Consider the following 20,211-nt stretch of genomic DNA (forward strand, 5'->3'; position numbering starts at 1 on the left):
GATGGATGGATGGATGGATGGATGGATGGATGGATGGATGGATGGATGGATGGATGGATGGATGGATGGATGGATGGATGGATGGATGGATGGATTAAACCAAACACTTTCAGACATGACACAAAACAGAGACCCTAAGCTCAGCAGATTGGTATAAGCAGTCCAGTTCAGCGATTGGATTTGCAATTTTGTTTGAGAAATAAAATAGTTTTACAAAAGCAATGCTGAACACAGAAGAGTCAGCTCATTGGTTCAAGGTCTACAGTTCATCTACATTTCAAAGGGGAGGGACAGTTCAAAGATGTGGCCCATGTACTCTTCAAAGAGCAGCAATGAATAAAAAGACAGTTAAGACAGCTGTAGAAAGGAATTAAATTAGCCATCTATCTTCAGTATCAAAAACTAAATTAAAACTGAGGAAGTGCCTTCCAACTTTATCTTTCTAACATGTACTCTGCATCCCTGACTTGTCTCAGTTGCTTTTACAGTCAATCACACTTTGAGACAAATCAGCTCACATTCTGGTATTCATTTTCAAGAAACAAAAGCAAGTCCAGTGTTCTACTTAAGTATTTAGGATTGTCAAATCCTAGATGATTAAGAATCTACACCAACATTTGCGACTGCCACAACCCAGTAAAGGAATTGTGGCTAAAATGTGCAAATATTTGAAATCCCTTCTAAAAACACTAACTATTGTTACAGTTCAAACACCATTAATATGTATTATAATGCACTGTGTTATTGCAGAAGCTAGCATTTACAGCGTTCTCTTTCCCCACTCATGGAGATACAACCAATCAGTGACAAGAAAATCAATGATGTTCAAGGATTTGCTGCTTTGTGAACACCAGCATATGACATGTCAGTTAGCATTCCACCTATGCATTCCAGCTTCCATTTACTTTAGGTGAATAGGTTGATTATCTACGAATAATTTGGAGCTATGTTATGGAGCTATGAATCCACGACTGTTGAATCACAATAGATGAGGGTCTACTATACTTTTGGATTAGAATATGGCAGAATGCTAAAAAGTCATTTTGACATGAATACTCATGCAAAGCAGCAGACTGAATGGTGAACTGAAATACTTTCAAAGCTTGATAGGTTGAAGAATTGAAAATACTTTTCTTAAACTAGTAGTTCTGGTTGGAGCCTGCCACTGCCAGAAACATCTATAGCAGCCATAGATAGCATCACAACATCTTTGACTGCCATCTTGAATCTAGACAAGCATGTCATAAAGCTCTTTCTGGAACCTAATTAAATGTAAAGAATGCAACCAAGCAATTTGCAATTCAAAGTATAGGGAGACTTCTTTTATCTCCAACCACAAAACTGAGACAAACACTTTTATCAAAAGATCTAGTAATATGAACTGAGGAATTTAGCTCCAACACCAGTTTGCATTTTTGTAAGAACACGCACCTATAGGATCTGTGCCCATGTACAGTATGTGTGTTTGACAGACTGCTTTCTTTATCCTATTAGACCAGTGCTGTTCTAATCCAACAGGCTAGATAGCTTGCTTTACTTTGGCATGCAATCCTAGTGGTAAGGGACAGAATAGCACATTGTGTACAAAGACTTAGTTATTCTATAATGATGGAGAGTTTGAAGAGCAGTTCATTCTGCTCTTCCATAGACCAGAAGTCTTGGAACAAGGGCATGAATTACAGAGGGAATTATCAATGGTCCAATTCCACAATAAGGGGGATTTTGAACTGTGCCTCAAATATTTGCACAACAAGCTTACACACCACGAGACCCCACATTCAAACAATAGACTCATTTATTAGGAGCTCTGGAGCATTGACTGTAGGTAGATGAAAATGTTATGGAATGAGTTTGTGGACTGGATTTCACTGTGTTGGTTGTGTGTACAGGTCAAATCATCAATAATATGACAAGTTCTGATTCAAAATTGTCTCATCTTGTGATAACATCAGGGTTGTCTCTTTTTATTTATGAGATAAAAACCTATGGCTTTGCAGTGTACTTGTGTTATTCTGTTCCCAACAGCAGGTTAATCTCCCCATTCTCACTCTTTAAGCTGATTAACCTGCTATTTGATGCTAAGGAGAACTGCTAATCACAAATACTCACTTCCACTGTATTCATGATGAATGTTTAACACCTCAGAGCCTACTTCAGGCTCTTTTTACTAGGGGAGCACCGATTGCATTTTTTGGCCAGTCATTTAAGTGACGATTGTTAAGTGCAAGCATACAGACAAGACCTAGTGGGCCAGTTTATTAGTCAGAACTGTCTCACAACAGAGCAAAACAGGACAGTGGTTGATTTTTAGACCTTTGCCGAGATAGATAAGATCAAGAGATAAGATCCACTTCACATGTAAGTATTGGATGATTTTGGGAGATATCAGACAGTCTAGTAGCCTGTTGCAGCAGAGGCACGACTCTCCTGTCCATATATAATGGAGTGGACAAGCCTTTCCTGTCTATTTCAAAATAAAATGATTTATTATATTTATTTGTATTGCACATTTCAGCACCAGGATAATTCAAAGTATATGATGAAAACATAAAACAAACAATACTAATGTCAAAACAATGAAAAGTTTAATTACATGCTATAATTAATAATCTCCCAGTTGTAATTAATAAAATAATAATAATAATAATAATAATAATAATAATAATAAAACTATGAAGAAATGGGGTTTCAGCATTGATTTGAAGAAACTGAGTGTTTCAGTGTATTAGACGAATATAAAAATTGAATGCTGCTTCTCCATGTTTGGATCTGATTCAAACGATGAGGGTAAACTTGAATTAGAAATCCTCAGTGGTCTGGATGGTTGATACATCAGGTCCTTAATGTATTTTGGTGCTAAGCCATTCAGTGCTTTATTTCCTAACAAGTACTGTAAAGCCTAGCTACAGGGAACCAGTGTAAACACACTCGAATTGGAGTGATATGCTCTATTTTCTTATTATGAAGAATATGTAAAAAATTAACATAATTTTGTATGCATGTGTTTAGGCAGGAAGTGATGGAAAGAGCATCGGAAACTGTCCTTTTTCTCAGAGAATCTTCATGATCTTACTGCTGAAAGGAGTCATCTTTACTGTCACCACAGTGGATGTTAAGAGGTAACTTCTTGTCATCATCTTTTCACATTAAAATGTAAGCATTTAAAGTTTGTTTTCTTAATTTCTTTACGGCAGATGTGAAGAATAATCCTTTGAAAGAACCTGCATGTGTAAAAAGTTGTTCTTGCATTTTTACACTATTGTTCATGTATAATGTGTACCTTCAGAAAGCCAGCAAACCTACAGGACCTCGCTCCAGGGGTCAATCCTCCTTTCATGACATTTGATGGCGAGGTCAAGGTTGATGTTAACAAGATAGAGGAGTTCCTGGAGGAGAAACTGACTCCACCACGGTATATCCACACACACACACACGCACACACACACACACACACGCACGCACGCACACACACATGCACACACATATATAAGTCTGTCATCACAAGGACTGTGCATTGACTTCCATTTGTTTCTGTAGCCAAACCCTGACCAGTACCCTAAACCTAACCACTACCACTGCATATCTAACTCTACACCTAACCTAAACTCAATTCATACCTTACTCCTAAAGCTAACCCTTAATCCAAAAACAACACTTCTTCGTATGGGGCCCAGTCCTTGGGTTCGATATGGAGCATTGGTTCCTCACAACATACTATTTATTGGAAAAATTGGCTTCACAAGGGGAGAAGTGCTAAAACATGCACAGGCTACATTTATGCCCACTTTGCTCACTACTTTATGCTGCCAAAATTTATTGGCACACAGCTTATTCAGCTCTTTTTTGTTTCTTGAAAAAACAGATACCCCAGACTGGCTCCCAAACATCCTGAAGCCAACACAGCAGGAATCGACATCTTTGCCAAGTTTTCTGCCTACATCAAAAACCCAAGAAGAGACACACATGATGGTAAGACAGAGATTATATGGTTTAGACAAGAAACTGTTGCTTTACCGTTGGTCTCATCCTCTGCATCTGTGCTTAGAGTAACTAAACAGCACCCTCATGTGGTACAGATGTAGTGGTGCAGTCTTTTGGCTTAGTAAAAGTCAAAAGAGAAGTTTTTGATTTGGTGTGGGAATTAACTATTGTTTTTGATGCTATTGTTAATTTTCTCAGACTTTCAGGTTTTTTTATTACCAGTTAACATCATTTGTAAGGTGTTCTTTAAAGTTAAAGTTGTGATGATTATTACACTAATACAGTGCAGGAATTATAGAGGTTCATATTATTTTAGTAATATTTTTAGCACAACAGAATACAATTCCCAGCAGAAGAATTACCTGTGACTATGAACATTTTCAGTGTACATACTCTTGTGATGGCCATAATGACATTTCACCTCCTAATTTTGATCTGGAGAATCTTACCTGATGCCATCTTAATAATTGCTTGCTGTATAAATTTCTAACCCTTTTTATCTCTTATGAACAAGATCTTCAGTTTTATTTGATTGAGATTTAATGACACATCAGCAAAAAGTAGTGCATCATCTAAAATCTCCATATGTGTGATTTTAGCTCCATGTTGAGCTGTCATTGATGCCCATACTAAATCAAATCAAATTTTATTTGTATAGCACATTTCAGCAGCAAGGCATTTCAAAGTGCTTTGCATCATTAAAAACAAAAACACAGAGTCATGTGACGTTGAATAAACAAAAAATTTAAATAAAAATGAAGACATTAAAACCCGCACCCCTTTTCTAACCTTTTAGAACTTTAGTTAAAACGCTGTTTAACTGGGACTCTAACCCTTTACAAACTAGCCAGTGTATCAGAAGCACTGCAGCTAGCAGGGGAGGCAGGGAGAGATGATCAGAACCAAATAAGATTGTGATTGACAGCGCTAAGAACCTCCTCCTGGCTCTGATTGGTTATTTATAGTTAGCACTGTGAACACCGGAAGAAGGCAGAGGAGCTCAGTTTTTCCACATTATCTGTCTGATACCATACGGTCAGTGTCAACAAATATGTAAAATCATTTTTTTAAATCAAAGTTATGTACTGCAGCTTTAAATGTTGAAAGGAAGTTGTTTTTGCTTTTGCTTCCAGTTTGCAAAATGAAGATAATGTATAAATTAAAAAAAATCAACTTGATCTATTTTTATGCTTCAGACTTTTTCTTTCTGTCCCCCTGTAATGAAAGCCTTAGAGAAAACCTTGCTAAAGTCTCTCCGTCGTCTTGATGACTTCCTGAGGACGCCCCTGTCTGAGGAGATTGATGCAGATGCAGTTGGAGACCTGCCTGAGTCCACCAGAAGCTTCCTGGATGGGCCTGAACTCACCCTTGCAGATTGTAACCTGCTACCTAAGCTACACATTCTAAAGGTTTGGTCACTAAAGTTCAATCTCTTCACTGGAGATTGTGTGACCTGCTTTGCTCATTATTCTCTGGTTTCTTCATCAGGTTGTAGTGAAGAAATACCGTGAACTTGACATCCCTGCAGAAATGACTGGTGTGTGGAGATATTTGACCTGTGCCTACTTAAGGAAAGAGTTCACCAGCACTTGCCCTGCAGAACGGGAGACTGAGTTTGCCTACCTGGACGTTGCAAAACTAATTAAATAGGAGCGGGAAAAGGAGAAGTTGGTTTGGAGAAATAAACTGCCCAATTAAAAGAAATCAAAAGTCTTTACTAGAAGGAAAAGATAACATAGACAAATTCAAATGCAAGTTCTGCAATGAGCTAGTTTGAATGTTTAGGGTCAAGATGAGGGGGGAGGAAAGTCAGATTATAACCAAACAAGATCCAATGTGAATTTTTAGTTTTTATAGACAGACAGAGACTTACTAAAAATATATTGATTTGTATGATTGGGTCTTTGTGCACTCACCGGTTGGGATGCATGTTCTGGAACATGATGTTTCTTTACTCACATGATGGCAGAGCCACATTTACAGCAAAATCACTGCATGATATATAACTTACAACAAAAAATGAATATAACAAACAATGAAATGAAACACCTTATACTGTAATCACAAGTCAAGGCCTTGGTCTTTAAACACCTGGTGTCCTTATGTTTTTCTTCACGGTTTCTTATTTCTTATGACTGTGAGTACAGTGGAACCCACCTATTATTAGTTCAGTATACTCATAGATTCATCTGTTGTCAGATTTTTTTTGTGGAACATATATTCAAGTGTTTTGTTTTGTAAAATGTTTCAAAGAAAATCCAGGTTGGTCGGTTGAAATGCCGACCAACCTGGTTGACACACTATTGGCTGGTGTTTGCAAAGCAACCCATCCAGTTCAGTTCATTTTGCTGCTGATTAGCTGTACCACCAAGAGAGACATTATCTTTGCAGTAGTGCTAAGGTAGAGTTCACTGTGCATAATTTTAAGGTGTATTAAGATATATTTGGTGTTTGAAATATTAAAAATAGTGAGCTTTGGGGATTGGGAGACTTGAGTATTTGTAGATTTGGTGTAGAAATACAAATAAAAATCCCTTTCCACACATTAGTAGTTTCAACATTGTGACTTTCTCTTAAACCCGAGTTAGCTCTTATCAGAACACTGTTAAGTGTTAAATAAAATATATTTTGTATACAATTTATTTGATAAAAGTGATTCTGTTTCTGCATGATAGCTAAAATAAAGCCACAAACATGCTTGTAGCCAAATGAAAATGGAAAATTCAGTAGAAATTAAAGATGAGTACAAGCGTCTTTATACGATATGCCTCTTTATAAAAAAATGACATCAGCAATAAAAATAACTTCACCTAGAATTATTCTTCCTGAATTTATTTTTACATTTTTTTATGACAAAGCACAATCTGAAATGTGTCCAATCTATTGCTGCAGTTAAAGCTTAAGTTATTAAAACTCTCATTATATAAGTCAATTAAATATATATGACAAGTGTAGCATTTGTTACTAATATTCATTGGTCCTAAAATACTTTTAATGTCCAGCAGAGAGCTCAGTCAATTTGCCTCTTTGTCAGTTTCTGCTCCTAAGTCTGAAAGTCTGTTGCGGAGACCTTAATGACCAGTGCTTCATCAACCTCCGCCAGCATCAAGAGGGATTTTCCAAAAGACTTGATGCAGTCTACCATACTGCATCATGTAAATACAGTAATAACACATTGTGATGCATTCTCATTAATGCGTGGTCCTGCGGTCTCGTTTTCTTCATTCTACTGTTCTGGCTCCAACACGTACGGTTTGATAGACAAATCTTTCTTTGTTGACATCTTTAATGAACTTGGGAATAATCGTATTACTGCCATCAAACTACAAAAATGTCCGAAAAAGTTTGAGAAACTGATTTAAAAGCATTTTCATTCATTTATTCAAATATAAAACTGTTGGCCAATCAGGAAAAAGGAAAACTCTGTCATACTTTTATACTTTGTCTAAAATGTAACTAGAATCAGCTTTGTTTACGACTGGGTGGTGGAATTACAGTCAAATCTTGCAATGTTTTTCAGGATTTACAATAAAAACTCTGTTTAATGCAGTGTGAATCATATGCTTGTTTGATCCAATGGGATATCCTGAAAATGCAGAAAAGGAAAAGAACAAAGTTCTGAATGAGCATCACTGAATGTGTTTTATTTTGTTCCAGTTTGTAAATCAAACTTTTGGAATTAAATTCTACAAAATACTCCAAAAAGGCCAACTTTTTATACAGCAACATCAGTTTTAATAAGCATAAAACTTTGCTCACTACTGACAGTGAAACTACAGAAATCTGATGACATTTTTCATACTTCGTCGCCATGGCTGCTGCTTGTCATTCAACAGATTCATTTTACTTTAAACATGGCACAAATCTCAAACACAAAACTGACATATGCCCATCCTTTAACAGAATGTGGTTAACAAAGCTATCTGTTCATGTGCCCAGACCACGAGCACACATCGTCTGTTTTTGATTGGTCAGTCTTGTTAATAAATGAGTAAATGAAAAGGGCCAAGTCAAGGCTGGCGCCAGCCTGAGGGTAGACATGGTGCTTTCTGAAACCCGGCAACAGTCTCCTAGCACAAGTCAGAGAAAAGACACAGCAGAGGAAAGGATACATTCACAATTTCATATGCAGTCAACTTATTGTTGTAGCAGGTATTCTGTTTGCACTATTGATAACCTTTATGTAACCATTTCATTACTGTAAAATAACCAGTTTAACCTTACACTGCTCATTCAAAGTTCTTGATAATGAAACAGGAACAGAACAAGAAAAGAACTGTTTGTGGTTGGCTCTGTTGGGATAGATGGTTGAGTTGATGATCAGTTGAGAAGATATCACCAATAGGAAGATCAGATATTGGTGACTAATGGGGAGTGGACACCAGTGTTCACTGGGAGACTTCAGTTCTGGGAACAGTACTTCCAGAAACACACTGTGAACAGAAGACAAGATGGGTTAGACTGTAACCAACATTTCTGCCTGTAACCATTTGACTTTACAATGCTCAAGTCTGGGTATCTTAAATCAAAATTTCTCTGCACTCATTTATTGATTAACATATTTGCATGTACATGCTTGTTAATTAATTAATTAAGTACTGTAATAATTTCTCAAATGATTCGAGTATCTCGATTATTAAAATTCTTCGAGGAAAATTTATCCGGCTCGAAGCCTTGTTAAATTATATTTTATTGTTCAGCACTGTGTTCTGGCCGGGTCATTATTTGCATTGCGCAGCGCTCTCACTTCCCCGCCTATGAGTTGTTGAGGAAAGCCAAGTGTTAGGAACATGTTTTCGGGGGACCAATGAGCATCCTTAAAATGACTGGCGCGATGCCTGGATACGGCAGGTTTTCTTCTCCCAGAGCTGCTGCCTGCTGCAGAGAAAGAGCGCGGCAGGAGTAATTATACAGGTCAGTGGATAGACTTAACAATGTGGGCGACTGCGCTACAGATTATTAACTAAATGTAGCTTTACGGACGAACCGGAAAATACATTTCTTATCATCCCGGCCTCAACAAATGTGTGGCAGAGCGCATTGTGGCGGCACACAGCTGGTAGATGAGTTTCTGTGTGTGATGAGCGACGGTGTGAAATCCCGTCGCTAATCTGGACACAGAAGCTGGGAAAGCTGAGAGTTCATCTATTAAATTGACTGAAGATGAATACAACAACTGGAGTACAGACATTTTTTATAAGTGTATTTGTGAGCCTATTAAATTGAATACAATTAAAATTTTTTGTATAACTTTTCTTCAGGTTAACTTCAAAAGTGAGCTATTATTGTTACAAGTTAATTGAAGCTCAAATGTGAAAAATCGGACTGATGTTGACATGCAATAGTAACACAGCTGTTATGTTACATTTACCAATATTTTATTTTATCTGATTACTCAATTAATCAAGTAATCAGTTAATTAGTTATAATCAGTAAGCGTAATCAATAGAATACTCGATTACAAAATATTAATTTACAGCAATCCTAATTTATTTATATTCAGTCTCATTGAATAACTTAAATCACTCTTTCATCTCATGGTTATATTTGTATTAATATTTAACACCTTGGAAAAAGTAGCTTGTCAACTAATAAACAATTTCCCTTTGGGGATCAATAAAGTATATTCTATTCTACAGCTGTTTCAATTCAGGTCAGTTTAAATCAATTTAAAACACTTTTTTTAATCTCAGCATAGAACGATGTGTTGTTGTAATTCATATCATCCAAGTATGAGTAAGAGTCAGATGATTATGGTCTGAGCAGGAATGCTCTTCTATAGCAGTGAGTCTCAAAAAAATAAAAATTGTTGCTGTATGACAATCTTATGACTGTCATGATAACAGATCAATTTCAAGACAACAGGGAATATATTCCACAACATGTGCTGGATGTCACCACCAGTTGTTAGCAAGCATTGCTGAATCCATCTCATTTGCTTTTGCTGCTCCTGTTTAAATATCTGTCTGACCGTATGGTTAAAAAGTTGAGGAGAAAAACGGGGATGTGACCCATTATGACAGAAGGAAGAGATCAATAAATCTTCTATCTCTGGCTACTGGCCCTTCTTTGCAGCCATGGAAGCTGCTATTTGAACTGTTGTGTTATTTGGGATCATAATGTTTTATTTGGGATTTTGAGATGCTTAATTGGCTGCAAAACCAACACATTGTTGCCATGGTTATGCATCATAACAACTGTCCAAATATAAAATCATTTGAGCAAAACCCTTCAGCTACACAGAATTCAAAACCAGAGCAAATATTTGTCCAAACATGCAAGAACAAATCAAAACTAACGTAGCACAGCTACCCCACCATGCTACAATGTAATTCTATATTTTTTAGATTTGACTTAAAGGTGCAGACATATTTGAGAATATTGTATTTTGCTTTTAGACTTGGACTTATTTTACAGTTGATGCACAAAGACATAATAGTGAAATTGGCAATATTAGTTTGCGACCGAAGAGAAACCAGATTGGAGCCAGCAGTTTTAGAGCTCTCAATATTTGTCTTTTATCTTCAGTTCAGTTCAGTTCAGTTGTTGTGACAAGAAGTCTTGTTGTGGCAACAACTGAACTGATATGCTGTGAACTGAACTGAACTGAAGATAAAAGACAAATATTGAGAGCTCTAAAACTGCTGGCTCCAATCTGGTTTCTCTTCGGTCGCAAACTAACAGGCAACAAAATGTCACTGATTGGCCACCAGAGCACAGAAAACAAACACAAACCCCCCAGAAAAATTACAAGTGTGTTTCAATACACCAATAACAATATATTGCTAATATATATAACTTAGCATTTTCAGACAGTCTTAGGGGCGTTTACACGATAATGATTCAACAAAACGGAATTTTTGTTCCGTTTTTGTTGGATGATTTACATCAGTGGTCCCCAACCTTTTTATTACCGCGGACCGGTCAAGACTTGGAAAATTTTGCTGCGGCCCTTGGTGGGGTGGGGGGGTTGGCGTTCCCTCTAAATCCTGAATTTGGGTCGTCTTGGCCCTTTTATCGCAGCCTGTGGGGTTTTTCCTGACTGGGAAAAAGAATACGACCTGCTGAATGTGACAGGTAGCCAATCAGAAAGCGCGGTGACGTAAGAACAGAGGGGAATCCTAAGCAGCTGACGTGTCGCGCAACTGAGAGTCCGGTGGATATCAGAGATGATATGTGGAAATGTTTATTATTATATGTAAAGGTCATTATTATATATGTTTATGTTTATTCAGTTAAAAATGTTAACTATGAAAAATCATAGTGCAGCAAATAGAACGGCTGCTCCGTCGTCTTTTATCCACTGCCTTTTCTTTTTGTTATGTCTTTTATTTCTTAAAATGACTCCACATCCTGATATTGCTTCTACATAGTCATCCGTGTTTGGTTATTCTAAATTCCCATATGCCATGTTGGGAGTTTTGTGGATTTTCTTCTGGAATCGGGATGTTTGTGACTGGAATCGGTTCGTGTTGCTCCTGCCTTGGACACACGAACCATCGAACCTGTTGGACTTTTATCAGCTCTGTGGTCACAGAGGTTTGGAGAATCGGCCGACAATTCTTAAATCTTTCCGTCTAAACCAGACGTAAGACTCACAAGCTCTACTCATCTCCTCTCGACCACTACCCAAACACTCTGACTCTGGTTGCTATGGTAACATTTACCTGTTTCTTCAAAATAACAGAAGCGCCACAAAAACGAACATTTTACTTTCGTGAAAATTTTAACTCACGATAATGACTAACGGAGCCCTGAGCTTGTTTCTCTGCAACCAGACGGTCCATCTGGGAGTGATGGGAGACAATGACACCTGAAGTGTTGCTTATATCCACAGCCTGCTTGGTCTCTACGTGGTGAAGCAGCTTGAAGYTTCATTGCCTCATAGCAGCCGGTCGCCGCATGTTACGCAGAGCGGCTTGTAATGTGGGACTCACCTACGGGTCCGGGATGAATCCATTCTCCTGTCTCTTCTCTGGGCCTTTTCCCCTTTGCAAATAAACTTTCCAAAGACACCTGATCTGTTTCTTACTCATTTTGCTGCTTGTGGGCTCAGTGTTGGCGCGCAAGTAACCGAGAGAATCCGATTAAAGGTTTTTCAAAATAAAAGATCCTCCAGACTCAATACAAAAAACGGAAATATTTAATTATTTCTTGCGCTGCCCGGTACCAATTGGTCCACGGACCGGGGGTTGGGGACCACTGATTTACATGAAAACATTCTAATTACAATCTTTGTTTACACAGTAACGGTACACATCGAAAACATGTAATGCTCTCGCCACGCCACTAGTTGGTGCTAGATTCTATGAAACTTTGAAAGCGCGCATGTGTTTAAAAAAAAGTTCTACTTGAAGGCACGTGGATTCGCATTTGACCATCAGGTACGTTCTCCCATAGATTGGGAGAAAACATGCATTGTGTGCATCTGATTAGGGCGCATGCGGTTGGAAAAAGTGGGATAACTTTGCTGAAAGACCTTGTTTGAGCTTTCACGGTGTCCTTAGCAGGCCCGGCCGCATGGGCGGGCATTGAATCCCCCCGCCCCGGACTGGAAGCTGTTTATTGTTTTTACCTTGGAATGACCGACAGTCTGTTATTCCTATATCAATTTGATACAATAGGAGCTTCCGCACTTCCCATATCCGTGCCCTCTGTCACATTTATCAGCAGTTAAAACAGTTTAATCCGTTGCTAAGTAGTAACCTGTTTTTCCGAGCCACCTTCAAACGCAACATGAAAGCTGAGACGCTCGCGCTGGGTTTACACCTGTGGGGGAGCGAAGGAGACCTGCTGCTGCTGGGCAGGTGTGTTAGAATCATGGCAGCAAACCAGCAATAACTTTGCAGTTTTTCCCCCAAACTAACCGACTGAGTTGAGTAAAGCTGTTGGATGCAGGTAATGACAGCTAAACAATCACTAGCTAATATCAATACAGCACTTTAAGCTTGTTAACAAGTAGCCTGTAGGCTACTGATGTTGTCTATGTTCAGCCACGTAGTCTAATTTGGTCCCCCCAAAATAAGTCGGTGCCCCCCGTTAAACTGGTCTGGAGCCGGGCTGGTTCTGGTCCGTAGTTCTCTAGATAACAGCGCTGAACAAGCAGCCTGTATTTTGCCACCTGGGCGGTGAAGAGACGCTGAGGGAACCGAATCTGATGGGAAACAGTAACACCAGCATTGTGAGTAGTTTCTTCTTCTTCTGTGGATTGTAGGAAGCAGCTATGTGTTGCATCATACTATGCATGAGCTGGAGATTCTCTGGAAGAAAAGATCCGTTTTCTCTGTTTACACAATAACGGACATCGGTACGTTTCAGAAACATCGCACTCTGGAACCCGTTTTCAATCTGTGCCGTTGTCAGAGAAAACATTCGGTGGTTTTGTGTAAATGCACAGAGTACAAACGCAACAAAACTCTTCCGTTTTCACCCGAAATCATTGTCTTGTAAACGGGACCTTAGTGTTGAACAATTTCACTCTAATCACCCATTTTAGCTATTAACTATTCACTATAGTATTCACCATTAAGCTAATAAGATTAGATGCTACATAATGCTGAGTTTATAAGAGGGATACCAGAATTTAACCCAGTTTTACCCTCCTGTGGTCTTAAGAGACAGGGTCCATTGGAGGGTCCACAGGGACCCTGCGTGTTTTACAAAGGTTTTCTTTTGTGTGGTTTCAGGAACTGGCAGTCTGACGGAACAACCCCACTCTCCCCTGCTGTCCAACCATGACAGCATCGTGACCATCATACTAAGACCGCCAGAAGGTTCAAATAGCCCAATGCTCATATTTTCAAGTAATGCTTTGGGTATTATAGTTTTAATGTACTTCAAATACTGTTGGTCACCCTAACAAAATGACACAATGTGTCATAATGAATAATAAAAATGGCATTTCTACTTTGAAAAAAAGTGTCAAACACAGATGCATGGTGAAAAGGTTTTGGCTTTTTTCACCTCTTTTGTTGGTCTTCTTGGTCTGTGGTGGCAGAGACTTCCTGAAGTTTCGCCCTGGCTTACTCAGGGCAACAGAGTCTGGGCTTGACCTGGAATCAGTGGTCTGTGAGGCTGGCAGAGTGGCAGCAGTTGTCTTTACCGGAGCAGGGAGCTTCCCACAGGAAGAAATAACAGGCAACGGATCTTATGTACTTGGAGGGAATTATACATATAAAAGCTCTTCTGATTTTTATATACATCATATTATATCATGATATACAAAATATGTAGGCTGTAAATCATAATACTGGAGTAAAGTTAATTGATCTGAACACTGAATCTTACCACTTTACTTTTTCTTCTAGGATTTTTGCTGTTTGCTGAAATAACAAAAGAGAAGAAAAAATCCCATATGCTGATCAGGAAGAAGAATAGGAACTGGTTTTAGAATACACATAAGTGAGAAAATAAAGTAATATTACCATGAGGGATAAGAGTGATTTGTGAGCTCAGTGTGCTGTTGAAGGTCTTGTGCAGCTCTGCGAGGACTGAGATCATCTTCAGTATCTTGGCTCGATTATCTGGTCTGGCTGTGTCTGTACTTGTTTGCGATCTTCCACCCATAATCCCAGCAGTGATACTTCGTTGAGTAATCTTTTCTGCATTTCTTGTCATTTTATCAAGCCCAGCTGATTTTATGCTAAAAAAACATTTCATGCATTGACTCGGATTTAATGGGGAGGCTTTCGACAGGACAGATGATGCTATAGTGCCAGGTGGTAAAAGATCTGATGGTGTCCCAAACCCTGCTAGAAAGATAAAGAGGTTACAATATGCATGCTGAGAGTTGTGTCTGAAATGTAGTAAGTACATTTAGGGAAAGGTTTAAGTCATTCTCCAAAGACATGTATTAAAACTAGTACTGTCAATCGATACATTTTTTTTTATCAATTAGTCACACTCTATAATAATTAATCACTATGCCTGACTTTGTAAGCTTGAAATATAAATTTGCATGCAGAAAAATGCTCCTGGTGAAAAAGTTATAGCAATATTAAAAAAGCTGAAGTGACCAAATGAGATTTTTTTGCCTTGATGTGACTTTCATCTGATCTTGTCATGACAGTCTGAACAACACAGATCGTTATTTTTCTAAAGCAACTCAGGAACATATCGGATTTAGGACCACCTGGATATGTGGTCCTAAAGTCGATATGTATCTGATCATTTCAGATGTGACCTGTGTGTATACCGTCAGGTCACATTAGTCCCATGATCCATCTGACCCGAATGTCATTGATATTCAACAAACGTCACTGTGGTGTGACCTGATGCGCTCAAACGGGAAGAAAAAACAACCATGGCGGATGATAATGAGGATTAAAGTGCTGATGTGCTGCCTATGGTTGGATAACAACTTTAACATGAACAGTCGCGCTCCACCATGAGCATTCGTGTTTCCTCCTGCAAACACTGAGCACTTCTTTGTCTTTTTTAATGTGGTTGGCTTAACACATTCCTTGTGTGACATTATTGCGCCCGCTACCATACATGCGGCACACTTTCAGGTCCTTTGCAATTCACGAGAGATCATACCAATATTTGGAAATGTGAATGATCATGCAAAAGAATTTGGATTTCACAAAAAATCTGAATTGTGTGTTGAAGCCTGCAGTGTGACTGTAGACTGAGTACCTTACTGATTAAATATAATTTAAGAGGAAAAGATTCAGCCATGTGCTGATAATTAAAGATTACCATACTACATAAATAACAGTGATTTTTTATTTTTCTTCTCTGTGTACCGTTTTGTTCAGCTCAGCAATCAGCATTTAACCCCATGAAGAACTTTTAAAGGTAACAATCTCTGTCATGATTTACGATTTGGTGAGGGAAGACGCAGGCAGACCCAGGATGAAGATGAATGCTGGTTTTAATGATAAATCCACATAAAGTCCAACAGTGGCAGCACAGGGAACACAAGGAACTGGCAGACGACGAGACAACAGGTGGGACTAAATACACAGGGAGGGTAATCAGGGAACTAGACACAGCTGGGCGCAATCAACAGGAAAGACACAGATCTAGACAGAAAAACCTAAAAAATAACTACACAAATCACAACAATCTCAACAATCAAATTTTCACAACTTCCCGGAAGATTTTCATTGCTTTAATTTGCAGACCTTATAATCAAATCCCTTATAATCAAATCATGATCAATTATCTTTCCCTATAACTGTGTCTATGTGAACTTTTTAAATTTGCAAGGAGACAGAGAGTGAGGCTCGTACCCCCTTTCCTGGGTTGATCCATTTGTTCTTTGTGTGAAAAGCATGATAAAAATCCAATTTTCCCCAATGGGCAGATGTAGTCCAAAAAATCTAATAAAAAAATTATTCAACTTGTTCTTGATAAAATGTGAAAGTTGTATCCAACAAAAAAGAAAAGAAAAGAAAAAGGAAACCCAGTAGGAAGCAGAAACCCAGCGTGAAGCACTAGTCCTGAGAAAATCCAGATTCTGAAAACTCAATCTTTGGCTCGTGGATTGGCCTCAGCAGTTCTTTAGTTTGGTTGAGGCTCAATTCTTCTCTCCAAACCCAGATGGTCTTCATGATCTCTCCTCCTGATGTGAACACGAAGACTGTCCCCGAGACACAACCCCGAATATTAGCAAGTGCTTCTGCCTTATCCTTTTTTGAGCAATGCCTTTTTGACACATAGAACCATCCCTCTTTACTGGAAATTTCCTCTTTTTGCAATTAAAACTGTTCCCCTATAGCCACTCATACTCTGTCCTAGACAATTTCTCCTTTTCTCACCACATCTGAGTAATCTTCTGTTCCTTATCTTACCAATCAGTACATTTTATACATTTGTAATAAAAATATAATTTAAATGACAAAGACTTAGTTTAAATTACTTCCCAATTATTGATATCATTCTTTAATATTAATTCATTATGGATATTTGTAGCATTCAATTCCAGTTATAAAAAAATCATCCGACTGCTCACAATTTTAACTTGTTATATAACCAATACAGCTTAGATCAACTTTTCATCATCATAACTTTTCCATGTTTGCAGTTTATGATTATACATAGAAAGAAAAACATTAAAGCATTTACACAAAGCAGCTTAGCATCCTCCTGGTTTTTACTGAAATCTTACCCTGTTGGTTTTAGATGTTTCCTTGTATTATTAGTTTTCAGTAAACTTCTAAAAGTCTAACCATGAACTAGTTCTACAAAATATCCTTTGCCTAAGAGAGCATAGAGATAACTGTTCCTTTTAAATATATCAGTTTAGTCTCATCACTGCTAATAAATCTAGATTACTAACAATACGCTGTCTACTTCTGTAAACTTCACTCTTTCACTGTTGAGTCTGATTCTTCATTATAGAATAAATTGGATGGTCCTAGATTATTTATTTCACACCAAAAAATTCATAAAACCTTCAAGTTATACTAATGTAATCAAATCAAATACTTATTTCCTACACTTGTCCCCACGCTGAGGTTGCATCATCCTAATGTCAAATCTGTATCCTTAGAATACACTTATTAAGATGCGAAGACTCTCAATGACTGTTAAAATGATTACTTTCAACATTAATTTGCAAAGAATAAAACTCTGATAATTCACTGAAAAGGATAAGTAAATACTTAATTTTAAAACATAATGAAAATGTTCTCCCTTAGAGCACACACCTACTTCCTCAAATTCTCTATTTCTCCTGTTTTAGGATTTTACAATCTCCTGCTAATTTTTGCTCAAAATGTACACACAACAAAACAGCTGAATTCATTCTCATCAACTGTATTGCGATAGTATCTTTCTGTTGTCAAATCACATGTATTTTGACAACATCAAGGTTTCACATCTATCAGTATTTTGTAGTTATGTATCACATAAATATTTTTCTGGATGTTGCTGTATTTAAATAACCGCAATGTTTAATCAATCAATCAATCAAGTTTATTTGTATGCCACATTTCAGCAACAAGGCATTTCTAGGTGTTTTACATCAGAACAATACAAAAATACAAAGTCATAGAACACACAGTCACAGCCAATTAAAACATAGCATTTTGTCAAGTACCATCTTCACACATCAGATTGCTGATTAATGTTTCATTTATGATGTTTCTAAAGCAACATCATATTAACATATATATTTAAAGGCACTTAGTGTTTCGGCTGTTTTTCAGTTTTCTAGAAGTTTATTCCAGATTTGTGGAGCATAGAGGCTGAATGCTGCTTCTCCATGTTTGGATCTGGTTCTGGGGATGCAGAGCAGAACCAGAACCAGAAGATCTGATAGGTCTGGAAGTTTGATACAACAGCAGCAGATCTTGAATGTGTTGTGGTTCCGTAATTTATAAACTAACAGTATTTTAAAATCTATTCTCTGAGCTACATGGAGCCAGTGAAAAGAATTTTGAGCTGGGTGATGTGCTCTATCTTGCTGGTTTTACTGAAAACACGAACAGCAGCGCTCTGGATCAACTGCAGCTGGAGGATAGATTTATTAGGCAGACCTGTAAAAACACTGTTGCAGTAATCAATGTGACTAATGATAAATGGATGGATGAGTTTCTCTAAATCTTGCTGAGTCATAAGTCAACTTTGGCTGCACCTAGAAATTCTGTCCATGAAAAAATGGACAGAATTGATGACAAAGGGCAGCCCTGGCGGAGTCTAACCCTCACCGGAAACGAGCCTGCTTACTGCTGGCAATGCGCACCATAGAGGGACCTAACAGCTCATATCAAAGGGTCTGGTAACCCATGCTCCCGGAGAACCTCCCACAGGGTTCCTCGAGGGACACAGTCGAACGCCTTCTCCAAGTCCACAAAACACATGTAGACCGGTAGGGCGAACTCCCATGCACCCTCCAGGACCCTGCTGAGGGTGTAGAGTTGGTCCAGTGTTCCACAATCACGATGAAACCACACTGCTCTTCCTGAATCTGAGGTTCGACTATCCAACTGATCCCCCTCTCCAGGACCCCTGAGTAGACCTTGCCAGGGAGGCTTAAGAGTGCGATCCCTCTGTAATTGGAGCACACTCCTTTTTGAACAAGGGGACCACCACCCCAGTCTGCCAATCAAGGGAAAGTGCCCCCGATATCCATGCAATATTGCAGAATTGCGTCAACCAACACAAACCTACAGCATCCACATCCTTAAGGAACTCCGGGCGAATCTCATCCAACCCGGGGGCCTTGCCATCAAGGAGCAGATTGGAGAGCCCAACCCAGAGTCCCCAGGCTCAGTTTCCTCAATCGAAGGCATGTTGGTGGGATTGTGAATGTCTTCAAAATATTCTGCCCACCGACCCACAACGACCCAAGTCAAAGACAGCAGTACACCATCCCCACTATAAATAGTGTTGGTACTTGCCCCTGCTGAGACGCCGGATGGTGGACCAGAATCGCCTCGAAGCCGTGCTGAATTCTTTCTCCATGGCCTCTCCAACCTCCTGTCACGCCCAAATTTTTGCCTCAGCAACCACCCGATAAGCCAGCTCAACAAAAGAGGCACAAACATGGTCCACTCAGACTCAATGTGCCTCACCTCCCCCGCAAAGTTCTGCCAGAGGTGGGAGTTAAAGCTCAGTCTCACAGGAGACTCGGCCAGACCTTCCCAGCAGACCCTCAACAGGTTTGGGCCTGCCAGGTCTGACTGGCATCCTCCCCCACCAACGGAGCCAACTCACCACCAGGTAGTGGTCAGTGGACAGCTTTGCCCCTCTCTTCACCTGAGTGTTCAAGACATGGTCACAGATTAGACAAAACAATGAAAAAAATCGATCATCGAACAGTGGCCTCGGGTGTCCAGGTGCCAAGTGCACATATGGACACCCTTATGCCTGAGCATGGTGTTTGTTATGGACAATCCGTGTAGAGCACATAAGTCCAACAACAGAACACCACTTGAGTTTAAATGGGGTGGGGACATTCCTCTCAACCATGCCCCAGGTCTCACTGTCATTGCCTATGTGAGCATTGAAGTTCCCCAGTAGAACAAGGGAGTCCCCAGGAGGGACACTCTCCAGTACCCAATCCAAGGACTCCAAGAAGGGTGGATAATCTGAACTGTTGTTCGATGCGTAAGCACAAACAACAATCAGAACCCATAGGCGGTGGGAAGCTACCCTCTCGTTCACCGGGGTAAACCCCAATGTACAGACACCGAGATGGGGGGCAACAAGTATGCCCACTCCAGCCCGGCGCCTCTCGCCGTGGGCAACTCCAGAGTGGAAGTAGTGGAAGTACGTCCA

The 20,211-nt window shown here is 39.1% G+C and overlaps 2 protein-coding genes and 1 long non-coding RNA gene across 5 annotated transcripts in view; 2 read left to right on the forward strand and 1 right to left on the reverse strand.

Annotated features, from left to right (window-relative positions):
• LOC103477420 (nuclear mitotic apparatus protein 1-like) overlaps nt 1-7,530 on the forward strand; it is a 13,029-nt gene extending 5,499 nt beyond the window's left edge. The window contains exons 2-6 of the mRNA XM_008430539.1: nt 3,010-3,119; nt 3,287-3,412; nt 3,863-3,969; nt 5,209-5,390; nt 5,470-7,530. Of these exons, the coding sequence (XP_008428761.1) occupies nt 3,010-3,119; nt 3,287-3,412; nt 3,863-3,969; nt 5,209-5,390; nt 5,470-5,631 (687 nt within the window). The 3' untranslated portion in view covers nt 5,632-7,530. The remainder of the gene's footprint in view (nt 1-3,009; nt 3,120-3,286; nt 3,413-3,862; nt 3,970-5,208; nt 5,391-5,469) is intronic.
• An 82-nt stretch (nt 7,531-7,612) lies between these two features.
• urp2 (urotensin II-related peptide) overlaps nt 7,613-20,211 on the reverse strand; it is a 15,129-nt gene continuing 2,530 nt past the window's right edge. Inside the window, exons 2-5 of one of the 2 annotated variants that reach the window (XM_017308277.1) lie at nt 14,406-14,729; nt 14,269-14,303; nt 13,945-14,095; nt 7,613-8,414 (exon numbers count right to left, since the gene is read on the reverse strand). In XM_017308277.1, coding sequence (XP_017163766.1) covers nt 8,383-8,414; nt 13,945-14,095; nt 14,269-14,303; nt 14,406-14,729 — 542 coding nt within the window. In that variant the 3' untranslated portion in view covers nt 7,613-8,382. Of the gene's footprint in view, nt 8,415-13,944; nt 14,096-14,268; nt 14,304-14,405; nt 14,733-20,211 lie in introns of both variants that reach the window. The other variant, XM_008430527.2, reaches the window with a different exon arrangement.
• On the forward strand, nt 12,268-14,410 carry LOC103477407 (uncharacterized). Of its 2 annotated transcripts, none has more exons than XR_535645.1 (3): nt 12,268-12,365; nt 13,668-13,784; nt 14,289-14,410. It is a non-coding gene; the product is annotated as an uncharacterized LOC103477407 (long non-coding RNA). The 2 variants fall into 2 exon arrangements; XR_535644.1 differs by having other exon boundaries at nt 13,668-13,754.

The sequence above is a fragment of the Poecilia reticulata genome, linkage group LG2 (genome assembly GCF_000633615.1).
Source record: "Poecilia reticulata strain Guanapo linkage group LG2, Guppy_female_1.0+MT, whole genome shotgun sequence".
In the NCBI taxonomy this organism is placed as follows: Eukaryota; Metazoa; Chordata; class Actinopteri; order Cyprinodontiformes; family Poeciliidae; genus Poecilia; species Poecilia reticulata.